The 22,477-nt window shown below is 39.7% G+C and overlaps 1 protein-coding gene across 1 annotated transcript; it reads right to left on the bottom strand.

The window, feature by feature from the left end:
* Positions 1 to 15,204: 15,204 nt before the first annotated feature.
* Positions 15,205 to 21,836, bottom strand: Lsm8 (LSM8 homolog, U6 small nuclear RNA associated). The gene is made up of 4 exons (XM_087901639.1): positions 21,688 to 21,836; positions 20,711 to 20,751; positions 18,162 to 18,289; positions 15,205 to 16,247 (listed from the first exon to the last, which is right to left on the bottom strand). Exons 1-4 carry the CDS (start codon positions 21,716 to 21,718, stop codon positions 16,157 to 16,159), a joined length of 291 nt encoding a protein of 96 aa, XP_087757765.1. The 5' UTR covers positions 21,719 to 21,836; the 3' UTR covers positions 15,205 to 16,156.
* Positions 21,837 to 22,477: the final 641 nt, after the last annotated feature.

Below are 22,477 nucleotides of genomic sequence, written 5' to 3'. Positions count from 1 at the left end.
TCCCTGTGTTTCAATAGACTGCCTGAGGAAAGGTAGACCTTCTGTCAGTGAAGTCCCTGCCCAACAAGGGAACCTGACCTGGTACCAGAAGATCCAATATAGAGCATTTGAAGGAAGAGATGGGCAGATGCCAAGGAAACAACTCCTCCAACAATCTAAAAAACAACATGAACTCACCAGATCCCAACGACCCTACAATAGAAGAACCTGAACCTCTTAATTCAGAAGTGGAAAAAAGTGCCATTATGTAAGCAAAAGAGTCCCTTAAACAGGATATGAATAACTCCCTTAAAGAACTGGATGAGAAATACAACAAAAAGATTGAAGAAATGAGTAAAAAAATGGATGAGAAGTATAACAAAATGTTCGAAGAAATGAGTAAATCCGTGAATGATACACTGGGAAACCAAGAAAAATCAATCAAACAGGTAATGGAAACATTTCAAGAATTGAAAACTGAAATGGAGGCAATGAAGAAAACACAAAACGAGGGCCGGCTGGATATGGAAAATCTAGGTAAATGAACAGAGACTACAGAATCAAGCATAATCAATAGGATACAAGAGATGGAAGAACGAATCTCAGAGTCTGAAGATACCATAGAGAAAATAAATGCCCTGATCAAAGAAAACAGCAAATCCAACAAATTCTCATCACAAAACATTCAAGAAATTTGGGACACAATAAAAAAACCAAATCTAAGAATAACAGGGATTGAAGAAGGAGAAGAACTGCAGATCAAAGGCCCAGAAAATATATTCAACAAAATTATAGAAGAAAACTTTCCCAATCTAAAGAATGATATTCCTATGAAGGTTCAAGAAGCATACAGAACACCGAATAGACTTGATCAAAAAAAAAATCTGCTCGCCATATAATAATCAAAACACAAAACATACAGATTAAAGAAAGAATATTAAGAGCTGCAAAGGAAAAAGGTCAAGTAACTTATACAGGTAAACCTATCAGACTTACACTGGACTTCTCTATGGAAACCACGAAAGCCAGAAGGTCCTGGATAGAGGTACTGCAGAAACTAAGAGACCATGGATGCAAACCCAGACTACTATACCCAGCCAAGCTATCATTCACTATCAATGGAGAAAACAAAATATTCCAGGATAAGAACAAATTTAAACAATTCGTAGCCACAAATCCAGCCTTACAGAAAGTAATAGAAGGAAAATCGCAACCCAAGGAATCCAACATTGCCAACACTGCCTACAATAACTCAGACATCTAGTGACCCTTCACGAGCTTAACTCAAAGAAGGGACACATACAAACTCTATTAAACAAACAAACAAAAAATAATAATAACAGGAGTCAACAATCACTGGTCATTAATATCACTTAATATTAATGGACTCAATTCACCTATAAAAAGGCACAGACTAAGAGATTGGATACGAAAACAGGATCCAACATTCTGCTGTTTACAAGAAACACACCTCAACCACATAGACAGACATCTACTCAGAGTAAAGGGTTGGGAAAAGGTTTTTCAAGCAAACGGACTTAAGAAACAAGCAGATGTGGCAATTCTAATTTCCAACAAAATTGACTTCAAACTAAAATCAATCAGAAGAGATGGAGATGGACATTTTATTCTCATAACAGTAACAAATCATCAGGAGGAAGTCTCAATCCTGAATATCTATGCCCCTAATATAAAGCCTCCTACTTATGTAAAAGAAACACTTCTAGAACTCAAGGCAGTCATCAAACCACAGACACTAATAGTAGGAGACTTCAACACTCCTCCCTCACCAATGGACAGGTCAATTAGACAGAAACCTAACAGAGAAATAAGAGAATTATTGGAGGTATTGAATCAAATGGACTTAACAGACATCTATAGAACATTCCACCCAAATAGAAAAGAATATACCTTCTTCTCTGCAGCTCATGGAACTTTCTCGAAAATTGACCACATACTGGGTAACAAAGCAAACTTCCACAGATACAAAAAAATATTAGTAACCACCTGTGTCTTGTCAGACCACCATGGATTAAAGTTAGAATTCAACAACAGTGCTACCCTCAGGAAACCAACAAACTCATGGAAGTTGAACAGTCAACTACTGAATCACCACTGGGTCAAGGAAGAAATAAAGAAAGAAATTAAAGTCTTCCTTGAATTTAATGAAAATAAAGACACAACATACTCAAAACTATGGGACACTATGAAAGCAGTGCTAAGAGGAAAGTTCATAGCACTAAGTTCCCAATTAAAGAAAACGGAGAAAGCACACATTGGAGACTTAACAGCACACTTGAAAGCCCTAGAAAATAAAGAAGCTGATTCACCCAGGAGGTCTAGAAGACTGGAAATAATCAAACTAAGGGCTGAAATCAACAAAATGGAAACACAGAAAACAATCCAAAGAATCAACGAATCAAAAAGCTGGTTCTTGGAGAAAATCAACAAGATTGACAAACCCCTATCCAAATGAATCAAACGGCAAAGAGAGAACATGCAAATTAATAAGATCAGAAATGAAAAGGGGGACATAACCACAGACACAGAGGAAAGTCAGAGAATCATTATATCTTACTACGAAAGTTTGTATGCCACAAAGCTGGAAAATGTTAAAGAAATGGACATTTTTTTTTAGATAAGTACCATATACCAAAGTTGAACCAAGACCAGGTGAACAATCTAAATAGACCTGTCAGTCGTGAAGAATTAGAAGCTGTTATCAAAAATCTCCCTACCAAAAAAAGCCCAGGACCAGATGGTTTCAATGCAGAATTCTACCAGAACTTCCAGGAAGAGCTAATACCTATACTCCTTAATGTATTTCACAATATAGAAACAGAAGAATCATTGCCAAACTCTTTTTATGAAGCTACAGTTACCCTGATACCAAAACCACACAAAGACACAACCAAGAAAGAGAATTACAGACCAATCTCACTCATGAACATTGATGCTAAAATACTCAATAAAATACTGGCAAACCGAATCCAAGAATACATTAGAAAAATTATCCATTATGATCAAGTGGGCTTCATCCCAGAGATGCAGGGCTGGTTCAACATACGCAAATCTATCAATGTAATCCATCATATAAATAAACTGAAAGAAAAAAACCATATGATCATTTCATTGGATGCTGAAAAACATTTGACAAAATTCAACACCCCTTTATGATAAAGGTGTTGGAGAGATTGGGTATATGAGGATCATACCTAAATATAATAAAAGCAATATATAGTAAGCCGACAGCTAACATCAAATTGAATGGAGAGAAACTCAAAGCCATTCCACTAAAATCAGGAACACGACAAGGCTGTCCACTCTCTCCATACCTCTTCAATATAGTGCTTGAAGTTCTAGCAATAGCAATAAGACAACATAAGGGGATCAAGGGAATTCGAATTGGAAAGGATGAAGTTAAACTTTCGCTATTTGCAGACGATATGATAGTGTACAAAAGTGACCCCAAAAACTCTACCAAAGAACTCCTACAGTAGATAAACACCTTTAGTAATGTGGCAGAATACAAGATCAACTCCAAAAAATCGGTTGCCCTCCTATACACAAAGGATAAAGAAGCAGAGAGGGAAATCAGAGAAACATCACCTTTCATGATAGCCACAAATAGCATAAAATATCTTGGGGTAACTCTAACCAAAGAAGTGAAAGACCTGTTTGACAAGAATTTTAAGTCCTTGAAGAAAGAAATTGAGGAGGATTCCAGAAAATGGAAAGACCTCCCCTGCTCTTGAATTGGGAGAATCAACATAGTAAAAATGGCAATTCTACCAAAAGCAATCTATAGATTCAACACAATTCCCATCAAAATACCATCAAACTTCTTCACAGACCTTGAGAGAACAATAATCAAGTTTATATGGAAAAATAAAAAACCCAGGATAGCTAAAACAATCTTATACAATAAAGGAACTTCTGGAGGCATTACCATCCCTGACTTCAAACTCTATTACAGAGCAACAGTATTGAAAACAGCTTGGTATTGGCATAACAACAGAGAAGTCGACCTATGGAATCTAATAGAAAACCCGGGTATTAACCCACAAACCTATGAACACCTGATTTTTGACAAGGGAGCTAAAGGTATACAATGGAAGAAGGAAAGCATCTTTAACAAATAGTGCTGGCATAACTGGATGTCAACTTGTAGAAGAATGAAAATAGATCCATATCTATCACCATGCACAAAACTCAGGTCCAAATGGATTAAAGACATCAACATTAATCCGTCCACTTTGAACCTGATAGAAGAGAAAGTGGGAAGTAGTCTACAAGATATAGGCACAGGAGACCACTTCCTAAGCAGAACCCCAGGAGTGCAGACAATAAGAGAAACAATGAATAAATGGGACCTACTGAAGCTGAGAAGCTTCTGCAAAGCAAAGGACACTGTCAGTAGGACAAAAAGGCTACCTTCCGATTAGGAGAAGATCTTCACAAACCCCTCATCAGACAAAGGTCTGATCTCCAAAATATACAAAGAACTCAAGAAACTAGACACTAAAACTCGAATTAAGCCAATTAAAAATGGGGTACTGAACTGAACAGAGAATTCACAACAGATGAACTTCGAATGGCCAAAAGGCACGTAAGGTCATGTTCAACCTCCTTAGCGATCAGGGAAATGCAAATCAAAACCACTTTGAGATACCATCTTACACCTGTCAGAATAGCTAAACTCAAAAACACCAATGATAGCCTATGCTGGAGAGGATGTGGAATGAGGGGAACACACATCCACTGTTGGTGGGAATGCAAACTTGTGCAGCCACTTTGGAAATCAGTGTGGCGGTTTCTCAGGAAACTGGGAGTCAACCTACCTCAGGACCCAGCAATTCCACTCTTGGGAATATACCCAAGAGATGCCCTAACATACTACAAAAGCATTTGTTTAACTATGTTCATAGCAGCACTATTTGTAATAGCCAGAACCTGGAAACAACCTAGGTGCCCCTCAATAGAAGAATGGTTAAAAAAGGTGTGGAAGATATACACATTAGAGTTTTACTCAGCGGTAAAAAAACAATGACATCTTGAATTTTGCATGCAAATGGATGGACATAGAAAACGCTTTACTGAGTGAGGTAAGCCAGACCCAAAAAGAGGAACATGGTATGTATTCACTCATAAGTGGATTCTAACCATAATTAAAGGTCTTTGAGTCTATTATTCGTGATCCTAGAGAAGCTAAATAAGAAGGTGAACCTGATGAAAATCATGTAGCTATCTGTCTGGAGATTGGAAATAGACAAGAGTCCCAGGTAACCTCGGGTGCATGGCGGGGGTGAGGGTTGCTGGAAGGGGAGAGGGCTAGAGAGAAGGGAGTAGGGGAGGAATGGGGAAAGCTCGGTGGACTGGGATGTGGGGGAGAGAGGAAGGATGGTATGGGATCAGGGAAGAATTTATTTCAACTAAGGAAGTCATTTTAGGGTTTACAGGAGAGTTGATTATAAAGGGGATCCCAGGTCCAAGGAGAGATCCCCAGATTGTTCTCTGGACAGAAGAGAGGGTGCCTGAAACGGCCTAGGCCCATAACCATACTGATGAATATTTTGCTTATCACCATAGAACCTTCATCTGGCGATGGATGGAGATAGAGACAGAGACTCACATCGGAACACTGGACTTAACTCCCTAGGTCCAAAGGAGAAGCAGAAGGAAAGAGAACGTGAGCAAAGAAGGCAAGACCAGAGGGAACCTTCATCCGACGATGGATGGCGATACAGATGGAGACCCACATTGGAGCACCGGATGGAGCCCCCCAAGGTCCAAATGAGGAGCAGAAGGATGAAGAAAATGAAAAAGGAAATAAGGACTTCGAGGGATGCGATCACCCACTGATACAAGGGGACGGATCTAATGAGAGTTTACCAAGGCCAGTTGGACTGGGACTGAACGAGGATGCAATCCAACCAGATTCCCTGAATGTGGCCGGATTCTCTGAATGTGGCTGGCCTGGATTCTTTCTGAAAAGCCATTGACAATGACACTGGGACTGGTTTCCTCTGCATATACTGGATTTTGCGGATCCAGTCTGTCTGGACACTCACCTTCCTGGACCTGGAGGGAGGGGGGAGGAACTTGAACTTCCCACTGGGGAGGAAACCCTGACTGCTCTTAGGGATGGAGAGGGAGGAGGAGAGGGAGTGGAGGGAGTGGGAGGGTGTTGGGGGAGGGGTGGAAATGGAAACTTTTATAATTTAATAAAATTACTTTCAAAAAAAAAAAGACTAAATGTCTCCTCTAAACTGACCTCTGAGAAACGTTCATAGGGACAGATTAAGTAATCAGATTCAAGTAATGCAATAGATTCCCTAACCTACAGTTGTTTTTAGAGCTATGGAAATACTAAATTAAAAATTGCAAAATAAAGTCTATAAGCTTTAAATTGCATATCATCCTGAGTTATGTGATGAAATCTCTTTTCATTTTGTCTGTCTCACCTAAACATGAGCCATACATAAACACATTATGTTCCCTACCTGATGTGGGATTCCCCTCTGTATGCGTGAATATTATTGTTTAATAAAGAAACTGCTTCGGGCCTATATCAGAGCTATGAGGAACAGAGCTGGGCTGGTAAAACTAAATGGAATTCGGGGAGAAAGGAGGAGGAATTAGAGAGAAGCCATGGGTCTGCGGCTGGAGCTCGATGGAATTTTAGCCGGTAAGCTACAGCCATGTGACGATACACAGATTAATAGAAATTGGTTAAATTAATAAGTAAGAGTCAGCTAATAGGAAGCTAGAGCTAATGGGTCAAGCTTTGATTTAATTAATACACTTTCTGTGTGGTTATTTCAGGGCTAAGCAGCCGGGCACGAAACAAACACCCTCCTTACTACACCTACCCACTTGCATTCCTTAGCAACCATATTGTATAGACTATTGCATTGCTAGTTTAGCGCTGTCTAAATAATCTGCATATTACTTAGTACTGGTCCCATGGTGCAAGAGCTGCAATGAGGCAACAGTCACAGCAAATCCACACAGTGTCCCTTTGAAGTGACAAGGTAAAACAGGACAGTAAAACAATTGAGGGGTCATATTATATATCTTTACTATGTTACTTCAGCATAACCATCCTATCATATTATTAGTTGCCAATACCTTATTTGTCTAATTTATGAATTAAATTTTATCATTTGAATGTATTCACAGGAATAATGACCTGGGAGGTATATCTCAGGAGAAAGCTTATCCACATATGTGAAGCCTTATGCTTGCTTCCTAGCCCTGGAGAAAAGGAAGTAGGAGAAGGAATCACAGCTCAGCAATAGAGAGGGTGCCCAAACTGGCTTTGCCCTGTAGTCAGATTAATTAATATCTTAATTGTCACCATAGAACCTTCATCCATCAACTGACAGAAACAGAGGCAGTGGAGTACTGGGCTGAGCTCCCAAAGTCCAGTTGTAGCGTGGAAAGAGTGAGAATATGAGCCAAGTCAAGACCATAATGGTGATACCCACTGAAACAGTTTACCTGAGCTAATTGGAGCTCACCAACTCCAGACAGATAGGAAAGGAGCCAGCATAGGATCAAGATAGACCTTCTGAATGTGAGTGACAGTTCTATGGCTGGGGGAGATTGTGAGGTCACTGGTGGCTGAACCAGGATTTATCCCTACTGCTTGTACTGGCTTTTTGGGAACTCATTCTCTTTGAATGAATGCCTTGCTAAGCCTAGATATAGTAGGGAGGGCCTTGGACTTTCCCCACAGCAATGTGTCTTTCCCTCTCTGAGGAGTGGATGGGGTGGGGTGGGGGATAAGTGGAGGGAATGGGAGGAGGGGAGAGAGTAGGAACTGGGATTGGTATGTAAAATGAGAAAAGATAGTTTGTTTTCTTTTTTAAAAAATAAAATAAATTATATAAAAACAAAAGGAATCACAGTGTATATTGGGTGGAGCATCTTCTATATTCTTAGAGCATATCCCCAACAAACAAGGGAAAACTACTCAGTCTCCTAATGATCTTAGGGATGGATGTTCGATAACGTCTTAAAATTTTGAAACCTGGGCTTAATGATATTTAAGTAGATCTCTACAATCATAGATAACTGTAGGAATTCTAATTATCAGAATCCCCTAAATGGATAGAAAAGCAGTTGCGAACAGATTCTTTCTTTATTTCTTATATTTATTTCTCTTTCCAGTAAACTACAACTGTCAGCTAGTGGTAATGTCTGACATACTCACCCAGTTACATAAATCAATTCATTATTGGGAAATTAATGACTTGATTACAATAATGCATCATTTATAAATCTCAGACATTGAACTTAAATCTATAATGCTGGACATGTTGGCGCACAGCTTGATGCAAGCATTTGACAGATTAAGACAGGGTAATTGCTACAAATTTGAAACCCGTGGAGGTACGTACTGAAACCTTGCCATCCAACGCTAAATACATAAACATTTCCAAAAGAAATACTTAGCAAAAGGTATCTGCTATGTGTTACCATATGTTTTATTATTATCCTCCTGGGTGTTTTCAAGAGTTAAACCAATATTTAATATTGTTTCTGTCACAGCTCTTACTTTAGTGGCCTTGCTCTTTATCTCTCCCTTCTGTCTTTGTCTCTGTCTACTTCTGGTTTTCCTCAATAATTATCCTATGTGATTCACTTACCTCACACAACACACGGCCAGTGTCTACAGTGTCTATCCATGCAGGCTCTACCTGTCACTTTCATTTACAGTGTGCATTCATTTACAGCTTTCTACACCATATGCATGTGCACTCTCTTGTTCACTTACCACGATCCCACAGCATGTCGATGTGTCTTTTTTCTTTTACCTTTCTGAGTGGACATAAGCTTAATCACTTTCCTTTAGGTTTTTTTTTTTGTTGTTGTTGTTTTATTTTATTTCCAACTAAGGCTTGAAGGGTCAGTGCTTTTACCTGCTGAACCATCATGCCAGCTCCTAGATTTGAGTTTCTTAAAGGCGAAGACTGCCATTATGACACCACAGGCAAACACCATGTTTGTACTGCAAATTAGAAGCTGTGGAATAGGGGCCAGCTGGGCACGGTGGCATAAGCTTGCAATTCCAACATTTGAGAACCAGGCAAGTAATTGGTTTTCTTTTTTTCTCTCTTCTACTCTTTTGCTCTTTTGAGGGGCGTGCCACCCATCTCTCAAATAAGACACACAGTTTTATATTCTTTTTTTTTTTTTTTATAACTGTTTGGCCTTAGCTTGACTTGTTTCTAGCGAGTTTTTCCTAAATTATCCCATCTACCTATTAGTCACTGGGCTTTTATCTTTATCCTATATACCTTTCTTTACTTACTCTGTGGCTTTCTGTGTAGCTGGGTGGCTGGCCCCTGGAGTCCTCCTCTTTCTCTTCATCCCAAGTCTCTCTTCCCAGATTTCTTTTTCTACTTAGACTCTCTGCCTGCCAGACCTGCCTATCTTTTCTGCTGCCTCACTATTGGCCATTCAACTCTTTATTAGACCAATCAGGTATTTTAGACAGGCAACGTAGCACAGCTTCACAGAGTTAAACAAATGCAACATAAAGGAATGCAACACAGTTTTGCATCTTTAAACAAATGTCCCACAGCATAAACAAATGTGACACCTCTTCAACTAATATTCTGCAACAGAGGCAGGAGGATTTTGAAAGCTCACAGAGCAGCACAGACTACAGAATGAGACCTTGTTAACAGTCATCCCCATTCCCCCATCTCGAGTGAAAAACAGAAAGCAAACTGAAGACAGAGCAATCTCTACTGCGCTATCATGAGTTGTTTGCTTGTTTGGGGGAGAACTGACAAAGGAGGTGCACAGGGGTCTTTAGCTTATGCCTTCCTCCCAGTCTTACCCCTAATCTTTATTGGCTGTCACCTCCTCACCTAGACTTTTTGCTTATTGTTTAAGATCCATGCTTCTCACATGATATTCTCCAGAAGGCCACTCCTCTCACAATCATCTGAAATGCACTGTCTATCTAAAACTATAAAAATACGGGTGTGTGCCAGGTCAGAGGTGCAGATACTTTTTAATTTCATTTCTCAAAGAGAGGGTATGAGTCCAAAAAGAACACCCTACCTAGTCCAGGGACACCTTGTCCACTTGTCAGTGTAATTCTTTGGTCCCATAAGTCCTTCATATTCTGTACGCCCTGCAAGATGGAGGTTTGAGACAGTGAGATCTGCTTTATTTTCCTTGGGACAAAGATGGCTCAGGTGTACTGGTATATTTCTCCCAACCCATGGCTTTCAGATTTTCTGGAGAGTGGCTAGCAGTATGGCCTCGGGTTCCAGTTAAAAAAAAAAAGACTGTTTTGATCTAAGTTCCTAGCTCTTAGCTCAGTGTTGAGTGGATCTGGTGGACAACAGTTTCACATGTTGTCAGATATTGTTGTCCAGAGAGCTAGGTGGTGTGTGCAGCCGCATGGGAAGCATGCCTGATTCCTCTCTAATTTCATCTTCTGTACCTTTTCATTGTCATAAACTAGAACCATGACAGCCATATTTCTTAATTTTCTGAATCCTCATGTATCATCAAGCCTCAGGGTGGTCCTGGACACCACCTTACTGCCCAGATAAAACCGAATTTAAAATTGTAAAGGAAGAAGGAAGGGGAAAGTACTAGGACAAAGTTTGTTATTTACCCTTAGAGTAGCAGCAACCACAAGGCCTACACAGATCTACACCAGGTCCTCTGCATATATGCTATAGTTTTCAGTTTAGTACGTTTGTGGGACCCCTGAATGTGCAAATGATTCTTGTCATTGATTCTTGTGCCTTCTCTTGGGGCTCTTTCATTTTTCTGTTGACTTCCCTTGTCCAACTTGGATATGATAGTTTTTGTTTTATTTTATTATATTTCATTGTTACTATCTAGAAGCCTGTTCTTTTCTAACAGGAGACTGAAAGGGAGTGGATCAGAATGGCAGAGAAGGCAAGATGAACTAGGAGTAGTAGTGGGAGGGGAAACTATGCAGATTCTATTTTATGAGAAAAGAATCTATGTTTAATAAAAGTGGGGGAAAGCTACTTGGGAGAGGTCTTTTACACATGAGACAACTTGTCATTCATATCAATTCTGGGAAAAATTTAAAAATGAAGAATGCTTATAGTTTAATTTACTACTACCCTAGTGAGAACAGAGAAGTTACATCACATAGTATAAAGAATACTAAAGTAAGACAATAGAGTGGAATTTTGAGACTATTTGTGGCAATTCATCATCTGTGCTACAAAAACCTAAAGAATAATTAATAAAAGAATAATTTAGTTATGTGAAAAATACACAAAATACAAAACAGACCTAACTAACATAAATGCTAGCTTTTAAAAAAAAGTTTAATGTGAAATCGTTTCATCTTTGGAAATGCCTTGAAGACAACTCATCTCCTTGCATTCTCAACTCTTCCATCTCCCAAATGTTGCTCGTAGGTAGCAGATGGTTAGTTAGCCAATGCAGGAAACGCAGCTGCTGGGTTCTATTTTGCCCCCAATTGTTAGCATTATCCAATCTACAGACTTAGAAATTTTACTGAAAAACAGAAATGAAAAAAGAAATGATAAAGCTGAATTATATTTAATTTTAAAAAAGATGATTGTAGTAGATTTAAATGAATCCAGCCTCATGCATTAAATCTAATGATACCAAAAGAATTTAGCAAATTTATTAACATAAATCTTTGACTCAAGATGATTTGGTTGAGGTATCACATAGAAGAGAGCTTCACCAAGGCACAACATGCTTATCTTGTCCCCTGGCTTAGAGGCAATTATCAGTATTTATTAGCAACTTGACAAGGGTCCCTTGGTGTGGGAGAATTATCTGTGTTCAGTCAATCATGTATTTTAATAAAACACTGATTGGCCAGGCAGAAAGTATAGGTGGGAATACCAGACAGGAAGTAGAGGTGATGCAATGAGAACAGGAGAATTCTGGGAAGCAGGAAACTTCCTCTGCCATTCCTGCCCAGACCACCGAAGACGCAACATGTGAGCTGACAGCTGAAAAAGGTACCAAGCCATATGGCTAACATAGATCAGAATAATGGGTTAAGATAAGTCATAAAAGCTAATAAGTAGCCTGACCTATTGGGCCAATCAGTTTTATAATCTTATGGAGTCCTGTGTATGATTTTCTTTGGGGTATGCTGGTTGTGGGGTGCTGAGTGGGACAGAAACCCCAACAAGCCAGCCCCTCATGCTACAGTCCCTGATAACACTCCCAATTCTTTTCTTTTAACTTCTATTTTATTTATTTATTTATTTAGTTAGTTAGTTAGTTAGCTAGCTAGCTAGTGAGTTTTTTCAAGACAGGGTTTCTCTGCAGGTTTTTTTGGAGCCTGTCCTACAACCAGCTCTTGTAGACCAGGCTGGCCTCAAACTCACAGAGATCCACCTGCCTCTGCCTCCTGAGTGCTGGGATTAAAACGTGCACCACACCTACCTGGAAAACAATCTTTTTTTTTTTTTAAATTTTACATACCAATTGCAGTTTCCTCTCCTCCCCTCCTCCCATTAACTCTATCTTTCCCCCACCCCATCTCCCATCCATTCATCAGAGAGGGTGAGGCCTCCCCTGGGGAGTCAACAAAGTCTGACATGTCACTTTGAGGCAGGACCAAGGACCTTCCTCCCTGTATCTAGGCCGAGCAATGTATCCCTCCATAAAGGAATGGGTTCCAAAAAGTCAGTTCGTGCACTAGGGATAAATGATGCTTCCAGGGCCAGTTGGCCCCACAAACTGCTCAAGCCCCACAACTGTCAGCAACATTCCGAGGGCCCAGTTCGGCTTTATGCAGTTTCCCCAGCTGTCAGTCCAGAGTCAGTGAGCTCCCATTATCTCGGGTCAGCTGTTTCTGTGAGTATCTACATCATGGTCTTGACCCCTTTACTCATACAGTGACTCCTCCCTCTCTATGACTGGACTCCTGGAACTCAGGCCAGTGCTGAGCTGTGCATCTCTGCATCTGTTTCCATCAGTTACTGGATGAAGGCTCTATGATGGCAAAGTAGCCATCAATCTGCTTACAGGGAAAGGCGAAGGCACCCTCTCCACTACTGTTTTGATACTTAGCTGGGGTCACTTCCAATTCTATTTAAGTATACTGACACTTGGAAAGGAGGTAATGATCACTAGGCAGTATCAGGTCACAAAGAGCAACTATGCCCAGGTCACAGGGCTCTCACTACAGGAAGGAATGACAATCGCAGCAGCACTTATCAAGAAGAGCTCTGTTGAGCAGAAACAGGTATTTCACAACTAAATGAATGTTCAGCTGGTCAGAACAAAACACTACTACTACTCATACATCTGTGCGCAACTGAATGGAGCTAGTTTCCTTTTACTACTTCCTTCTAGTCGCCCATGGAAACAATGCAATTTTATCTCATTTGCCCAAGACTCAATTAAGACAGAGTACACAATTCTAAATGGGGGGGGGGGGACTCAAATAAATAAAATGGAATCTTAAAGACTCAGTGGGGTAGCCAGATGCCTGATTCATTTTAACAATTATTCCCATATGTTCTGTTATAGACGTAGTAAACCAAGATCAATGAGTAGAGCCCAAAAAATTTACAGTGCCTTGGGAGCTTTAATGAGCCCAGTTTAAGAGGGCTGTCTTTGCCAACCTGAGTAATGATAACCCATGCTGATAACTGTATTTTCAGGTCACGGGAATAATTACAAAATCCTGCATGAATAAGAGCTTCAGCGTTTCCATAAAAAGGTCACTACAGGAAGAGTCCAGCATTACACCTGGAAAATGATGTGTACTCAAAAATGCTACTAAATCCCAAAGGCCCAGAATATACCAGAGTGCAGGTGGAAAGCTGCTTTGTAACTGGCTACTAGGCACGCAGGTTTACTTAGCACTGTACAGGGAATGTCTGTATTCTTACCCAGAGTCATTCTTTCAGAGTATGGGCAGAAATGCTGGCACTTACCGTGTACTGGAGTCACACTTTTTATTTCTATGCATTCTCGCATTATAAGCTTTACATTTTGAGAATGATCTTCTAATGGTGTTTAAAAATAAGTACTGATAAAAATTTATCTTCAGTGTTTATGGCTTTGTAGTGTTTTATAAATTCATCTGTAGTATTTTTAAACCCAAACTGCCAGCATGAAGTTATTTAACAAACTGATTTAACTTAAAAGCATGTTATGTTGAGCTATTTTTTACAATAGCACTCATTCTTAACTACAAAGGAAATAAGCCCTTGCCCTCAATTTATAAAGTCCCGTTTTGCCCCCAAGCAATTTTAATGAAAGCAGCTTGCCAAGAAGGATTTTAACTCATTATCAGTAAGCAGGTTTTCAGTTTTGCTTTGAACCACAATGCACAGATGCAACTAAAGGTTAAAACTAACTTGAGGCTCTTTATAAATAGCGACTGCAGAACAAGCCTCATAAAGTAACATACAAACCTTGACACCACATAGAAAATAGTGGTTCCCGGACAGTTCTCAGCCAAGAGCAAAGGTGACACGGTTGTGAGCATACAAAGAGACGTGTACATCCAGTGACATGGTTGTGAGCATAGAAAGAGCCATGTACATCCAGGAACACTCAGGAAAACAACCATTTTCTAGTCTCAATCAGGAAATACAACATGACAGTTGTAGGGAAAGCTATGTAGACTTCACATGTAGTACTTGAACAAAGCTTTTTGAACAAGTATACATAGCTGACTTACTTTTTGGAATTGGTTTCAAAATTTAAAGTACTGAGTATTACGACAGCATATGTGGCTCACGGTCCCTAGTGCTTTATCCATTTTGCATTGCATCCATTTTATTAGATTATAAAAGATTACATTAGAGGCTAGGCATGACAGCTCTTCCCAACCTTTCCTAACAAGGCCTGTGTGTTTTAATTAACCCAAAGAATTGCATCAATTTTGACTATTAAAGTTTAAATAAACTCACCTCTGAGCTCTGCAAAGAACCCACTCCATAACTTACATGAACTGTCCACTATCCTTTCCTCCTTAAGGGATCTTAAGCCATTAAAATGATGGCATTTAGGCCAAATCCAGCCTGCCTGCACTGAAAGGGGCTCTGCTGGGAAAAGAAGCAAAGCTATGCGATCATTACCTACCGCCGCTTGTGCTGTCAGCAGAGGCAAGCAACCATTCTCAGACCACATGGCCTTTGAAGTCAAAGGTTTGCTATTCACGTCTTTACAGAAATTCTTGCACTTTTACTTAAAAAATGAAAGACATTAAAAAAAAAAGACTGATTTTATTTGAATTACAAGAAAATACACATTTTCTATTCTATCCAAAGATACCCATTTTGGCCCACACATAAAACTGTAAATACGTACAGCATGAAATCATGACCAGTACCACTGCTTCCATGAATTCCTTCAGACAACTTTATGTAAGGAGCTCAATGGAACGAGTGAATGGAGAGACACAGCAGAGCGCTGCCCTGGACGGAAGTCAATACCCACACTGAATAAAACTCCTTTAATGGCAGATATTCCCCATGCTTTTTTTTAAAAAAGATTTAGCAGCACAACAGTATTTAAGATACGCAGAATCTGTTTTCAGATACTGAATTCTGGGACCTTACTGGGCATCTAAAGATTTATCAACATCTTCCTGGTCACTCCTATTCATTTTCGTTGCAACTTAAGCTTGCAAGTTTTTCATTACTCAACCAAACTGTATATTCATGTCGCTTAGACCTTAGGATCGAGTTTTTCAACCACCATAGATCTATAGAGCAGTGGGATAAACATCTCAGGTATGACTCAGGTACTTGTAGAAGACAATTTACTGTCTAGTTATTTTCTTAAAAAAAAAAAGGTAGGAAATGTGACTCTTTTATTACTATTATTTGCATGTATAAGTTATAATAATAGCCCAAGTACTCTTTACAGCCAATTTTCCATAAATATTAAATTACCAAAAGCAATGGTATTTGCTAAGTTTTCAAAATGATCCTTAGAGTTTTATATCATTTAGTAGAAAAATAAACCAGGCAACCACATTTATTAATTTAGGCAATGTTTCCCAATAAAAATGTAGAAATATTTAAATTTACATATTACAGTGAACCAACACAAGGTCAAAATCCACAATTACACATTCATAAAAAAATCTCAACATCATCTTCAGGACAAGCAGTTTCTATACAGGATTTACAGACATCTAAGCACTCAGTCTTCAGTGTGCGACGGAGTTCAGAGGTTCTGCTCGGATGTTCCCCAAGTCAAGCGCAGAGTCCGTCTCCTCGTCAATTTCTCCAATGACCGCTCTATTATTAGCATGGGAAAAAGAGTTAAATAATGCTGAAATAAATTTCCATGCATTGCTAAAATCCCATTAACTACTGCATCTTATTTCATTCTTCCAAACATGTACTGAGACAGAGCGGTAAAAACATGAACCATTTCCTGACTCTCTGAATGGCCATGTAAGTCACGACACTCAGAAAATGATGTGACAGGAACCAGCAGTAAAGAGATACTGCAAAGCGTTGAACACCGGATCTTGTGAAAACTCGTGGCTGATCCACTGCATTTATTTACAGCCAAACAAAAGTCCCCATGGGAAAACCACAAGCTACTAACAAGATAGGAATCCATACAAACATTCTTAAAACTCTTAAGTGTTTTCACAAGCTCTTAAAAGCAGGCTCTAGGCCCTGCAGACCTGGGGTGAGTGTTCAAGTTTGGTATCTTTGAACATAGAGAGGAGGCACTCTTAAAAAGGAACGAGTCACACACCAGCAGTACAGGGTTTCTTCAGCACGGCTGTTGGCAGAGGATAAAACCCTTCTGCTCTAGCTCTTCCTTTACAACTCACATCATAATTTCACCTAAGTCATCTCCAGAGAACATTTCATAAATCATAAACCCAAATTTGATTAAGGAAGAATCAACCTACTTCCCAAATACAGACTTCAAATAAAGTTAAGAGAATAAAGCATATATCCATTTTAAGATAAACGTACAATATTCACTAATGAATTAAACTTAGTCTACTAAATGAATGAAGCATCCCTATCATCTTACATATCCCTTCAAACCACGCAAAATTACTATATCTTTTGATGTCCTCCAGTCATATTTTGACTCTTCACAGAGTTCTAGACACATTTAAATTAAATTTAAATTTTAGCCATGTAAAGCAGATTAGACCTACAGTACTAATACTTGGGAACCTGAAGGAGAATGAAGTCAGTCTGGCCTATGTAGCAAGCTCCAGGTCAGTCTGGGTTACAACTTTAAAAGGGGTGGGGGGAGATCACCAAAACAAACAAACAAAACGAAAGGTCCACAAAACTCCAAATTTAAAATTTAGTTCCTTGGTCACCAGCTACTTTTCAAATATCACAGCTACTCAAAGCAAGTAGATCTAATACTGGAAAATGTTGATACTTAAGACATCCATCATCAGAAAGAATAATTTTGAATAGCACCACTCAAAATGGCTACAGTCTTTCTCAAATTGCCTCCTCTAAGATATTCTCAAACTAGATTAAATTCAACAATACAATGGGTTTTCACGGGACATGTTGAGTATATCCACTTCACTAAAAACAATGGCAGCTAAATGAACCTGAATTATTTAAAAATAGCTCAAACAGGCGATTTTTAAAGAGATTTTCCAAAATGTTAAAAAGTTTCTTTAAGGAACAATTTGGTGTGAAGCACAGTCCTTTCTGGGCCTACCCAGGCCACCTTCCTATTAGAAACACATTTACGTGTGTGTACACACACTACATACGCACACAAACACAAAACACACACACAATAGTGGTTTAGGCTACTCAGAGGCTGTGATAAAAGGTGGATCTAAAGTTCAAGGTCAGTCTAAGCAACTTTGGAAAGCCTGGTCTCAAATGTAAAGAGAGAGAGAGAGCTGAAGAAGACACAGCAGGGACAGACCGCCTGTTCTGCACACAAGAGTTGAGGTTCAAAGGCCAACTCTCGATTAAGTAAGCACAAACGAAGTCTCCGTAGGTAAATGTTTGATCTGTTAAGTAAAGACTTCAACATAAAAAGAATAAATCAAATATAAGATTAGCTGTATCTACAAAACAGATGAATGCACAATTCTATTACATATGGATGACAACATGTAAGTTGGGGAAAATCTCTCTTCCACAACACAAGCACACCAGTAGTGAGAACGTAACTTCACTAAAATGACTTATTTTACTTACACGTTGTCACCTCTCACAATGTATAATCCTAAGACGACTTGTTCGACTCCTTGCGAAGAACTGAACACCCTCTCGTGGCTTTCGTCCAAAATCAAATTAATGGTCTGGTCAAAACCTTTTAATGTTCCCTGAAAAAAAAAAAAAAGCAGTAATTAAATAAATAATATGTATTCTGGTTCTGAATATGTAAATCAAACTTGCAACCATTTCAGTTGGCAGCTAAGTACTTGTGTCTTCATGTACGCCCACAAGCAGACACGATGTCTCTGCAGTGCAGTGCAGAAGTAGTCCAGGACACAGACCTTACCTCTTACTTGTTTTATGATGGGGAAAACCTGTACAAAGCTGACTACTGTACAGCTGCGAAGGACAGCCAGGCACTAGTATTTCCAAGTAAGGAAACTCACATAGTCCAGGAATTAGCACTAAGAACAGAAACTAAAACAGGACACGTTTGAGATAAAATGTTTTACTTTTTTTAAACTTAATAATAAGGAGAACTACAAACCAGCCAAGTAACAGTTCACTCTATGTCACTTCTTAGTGAAAAGCACTGGCTAAAGGAACCCACTGCACAAATCACCTCCACTTTCCTTCACCATGGAGACAGTGCTATGCTTTGCTCATTTCAAGTAAGGAAACTCCCTGATGCTCCAGAAATCAAATCATGGTTCAAGATTTCATGAACAGTAAATAGGAGATTCAGTAGAGAAAAACAAGACAAATTCCAGAGCCACATCACAAAGTAACAATGCTACTCTGTTATAAACAACACTTTTCAGAAATTAATCTAAAAATATACACAAAATCATATGGTAGCTACACCTAACATTTAGTACATCCTTGCTGCTAATATTGTTAACTTATACACATGTATTACTGAATTCTTTTAATATTACGATAGACATATATAGAACCGAAATAATCAGAAACTAAAGTTGAAGGAAATAATCAGGAATAACTGTATGGCCATAGCAAAATGTAATATCACAATTAAGTTTCTGAAGAAGTATCTTATTTTGGGCTTTGCTGGTTAATCTCTTAGGTTCACCATTAAACTCCCATGTTCTGAAAGCCACAATCATAAAGAATCAGAATGAACTAAAAAGAAGTTTGGAATCTAGAAATTGTGAAGAAACACAAATGAGATTATTTCCTATAGTAGTCAACAAACGGCAGTTATCATAAACCCCTATAAGTCCTCTTGCCTTCATTACACATGTAAAAGCTTTATCAGGTGACTACGCGATAAAGACAGAACTACTGAATGTCAACACAATGGTTCTGTTTAGATTTTCTATAGTCATTTTCTAATAGAAATAAGAAATTTAAACATGAGGATTTAAAAAAACAGCTCTTTGCAAATTACCTGTTAACAGCAACAGACTTCTTGCAGCGTTGAAAGTAGCATATTTCTAATTACATTTTCCTAAACGTCCAGTTGACAAAATTCAGACTGTGAACTCACCACCACTATCACAAACAACAGAAAACCTACACACTCGCTTCCCTTATTAAGAACAAGTAAGGGAAGTAACCTTGGTTTTGGAATAAAACACAATTTACAACACTCTATAGTTCTGTCACTTGTTATACTGAATCTCTGGGAAAGTAACTCTTTTTTCTATGTTTGGGTTCTCATCTACACAGTGGTAACTCTTCACAAGGTTATATGCAGACTAAGGAACATAAAAATTCCTAGCACAGGACATGCATCTAGTGTATGGCAGTCTATCCTTTAGACTGGGATTGTTCATTAAGGAGTAAGAAGAATCAAAAGGACTGAGAAGAAAAGGAAGTGGTTGAAGAGATGGCTCAGTGGATAAGAGCATATACTGCTCTTCCAAAGGATCCTTCTTAGCATCCACACAGTGTGGCTCACAACTGCCTGTAACCCAGCTCCAAGTGGATCTGACAAACGCTTCTTGGCTCCTTGTGTAGTATAACCAACCCCACACGCATGGCAGACACTCACAAACACACACACACATAAACAGGAGTAAAAAATAAATCTATAAGGAAAAACAAAATCAGGAACTGGAAAACATGGGATTAAATCAGTCTTGCAAGGAATACTGCAGAGATAGAAGATGAGGCAAGGATCTCAAAGATCATACCCAGTGAAGTCATAGTTAATTTAGTTTCTGAAACCACGCTCGTTATTTTTGAAGAACAGTAAAATCACGGAATACACATTCATCAGACTGGATCTCCACACTGTTAAGCAACCTACAAGAGCATATACATAATGTGCAAATCATTAAAGATCTCTAAATTAAAATAAACAAACAAAAGGAATGGAAATAAAAAAAAATCCAAGAAGAAAATGAGTCAGTTTATTACACCTCTGCATTTCAGAGTACAAGTCTTTAAGGTTTAATAGCGATGTTGGACTAGCAATCAAGAAAAAGGGTCTGTCAAAATAGCCGAATCATAAGAACACTAGAATCTAGATTATATTGTGGTACCTGAACATTAGATCAGAAATGGTACTTCAAATACACCCTCAATAAGCCTACAGGAAAGAGGAAAATGAAAACGCCACTCACCACAATCATTCTCCCATCAGAAGTGATAACAGCAACAGTTCCCGAGAACCGAGTTAAGGACAGTTATTTCTTAGACATTACAAACTGAAAACTTTCAGCCTGGTAAAGAAATGGTTTCAAATTACTTAAAAAAGAAAAGAAAAGTGGGAGAATTAAGATTCAACACAGCCGCTGCTCATATGGAAGAAAACTTTTTTAAAAAACTTGTTTCAATTCTACCTTGAAAACGGTTCATCAAATGGGAGAAGGGCATAGCCTGTGACGTTTGACCCTGGTTTAAACAACAAGGGTTTCAATCTGACACTGAGCAAGACAATCCCTTCCCTTCTCAGATCCATTTCTTCACCTTTGAAATAAAATTTGGATACATTCTCATCAACGCTGCATCATTTTAAGCATGTTAAGACCCTTCTAATCCAAGACCTGGTCATAATTGCTGCTATCAAGTTATAATCCTTACGTCATGAGAAGTTCTCTGTATTTAACTTGTTTTCTTCTTTGTACACATGCTCGATGTATTGCTTCTGTCCTGACTTTAAAGCAGAAGTTCTAATCCAAATCTTACATGGGCTCCGGAAAGCTACTTGCCTCTCCTCTCTCTAAACCCCATCACAATTACAAGCTTTCTTTTAACTCCATCGCATAGACAGTTAAAGTGGAGGCATGGGGCCCGAAATTCGAATTTGAGAACCATCTTTCTATTTCTACTACCCCAGAACAGCAAGCCTGCGAGTACCTACACATTGATAACCTGAGGAAAAACTTCGCCTTACTCCCAATGCTGGAACACACGAGCCTTAAGGACTCTGGAACAATAATCGGAAGGCTACTTGCGGGAAACTTCTAACGACACTGGGCTCTGGGATATGCGCGGAAAAGCGCCGGGTCCGGACGCAGGACCCCACCGCGGACCCCGACCCCGGTCCTCCCCGCTCCCCGCCGCGGCCTGAGCAGTCGCAGTCCCCGCCCGAGGATACGGTTGATGTAATTCTCCAAGGCAGACGTCATGATGCTGGGCCCGGACGTCCTGGGAATAAGAGACGAACCGGCAACAAGAAGACGAGACGCCGCCCGCCAAGAACACGTCCCGGTTCGCGCCCGCTCGTGGATACAAACATCGCGAGACGTGCGAGGCCTTAGCGGCAGCCAATCACCAATCGGAAGGAGCCGACCAAACAGGAAGCGGGGCGGTGCTGAGTAGTGAGCGTCAGTTTCCGCCGGACTTCCGGGTAGCGATCACTAGGAGGAGCCAGACAAAGGCGGGAGAGGCGGAAGTGGGGTGCCCCCCGTGGAGGGGGGGGCGGAGAGACGGGAGGGCGCGAGCCCAGGGGAAGGGGCCGAGGGGAAGGCAGAGCGATCCTTACTCAAGGTGGTGTGGGTAGACACGCTGTTCCCGAAGACGCCCGAGAGCAGATGTTTCCTCGGAGACTGGGGGAGGAGGAGAACTTCTTTGTTCTCATAGGCAACGTGGGTGCCGGGTAGAGGGAGCTCTAGCTCTCCAGCAGGAGCCAAAAAAGTTCAAATAGGCGAATGGCGCCGCCATACAAAGTGAGCATGTTGTAGTCACATGATGTACGTTTTCGGAGAGTCCAACTTCTTTTTTTTTTTTTTTAAGATGCTTGTGTATTCTGAATTTTAAAAACGAAATTCAAATAGGTAAAGGTGTATGAAGTAGACAGTCACCTCTCATTGATACACAGGATCAGCTTTCCCTGGGGTACAGTTCTATAAGTAAAGAACCTATTAGAGAAAAGTGTAAAATAAGCA

This window comes from Myodes glareolus, chromosome 25 (assembly GCF_982192425.1).
Source record: "Myodes glareolus chromosome 25, mMyoGla1.1, whole genome shotgun sequence".
Classification (NCBI taxonomy): Eukaryota; Metazoa; Chordata; class Mammalia; order Rodentia; family Cricetidae; genus Myodes; species Myodes glareolus.
Note: the sequence above shows the minus strand (reverse complement) of the source record. Positions and strands in the feature narration are given on the sequence as shown.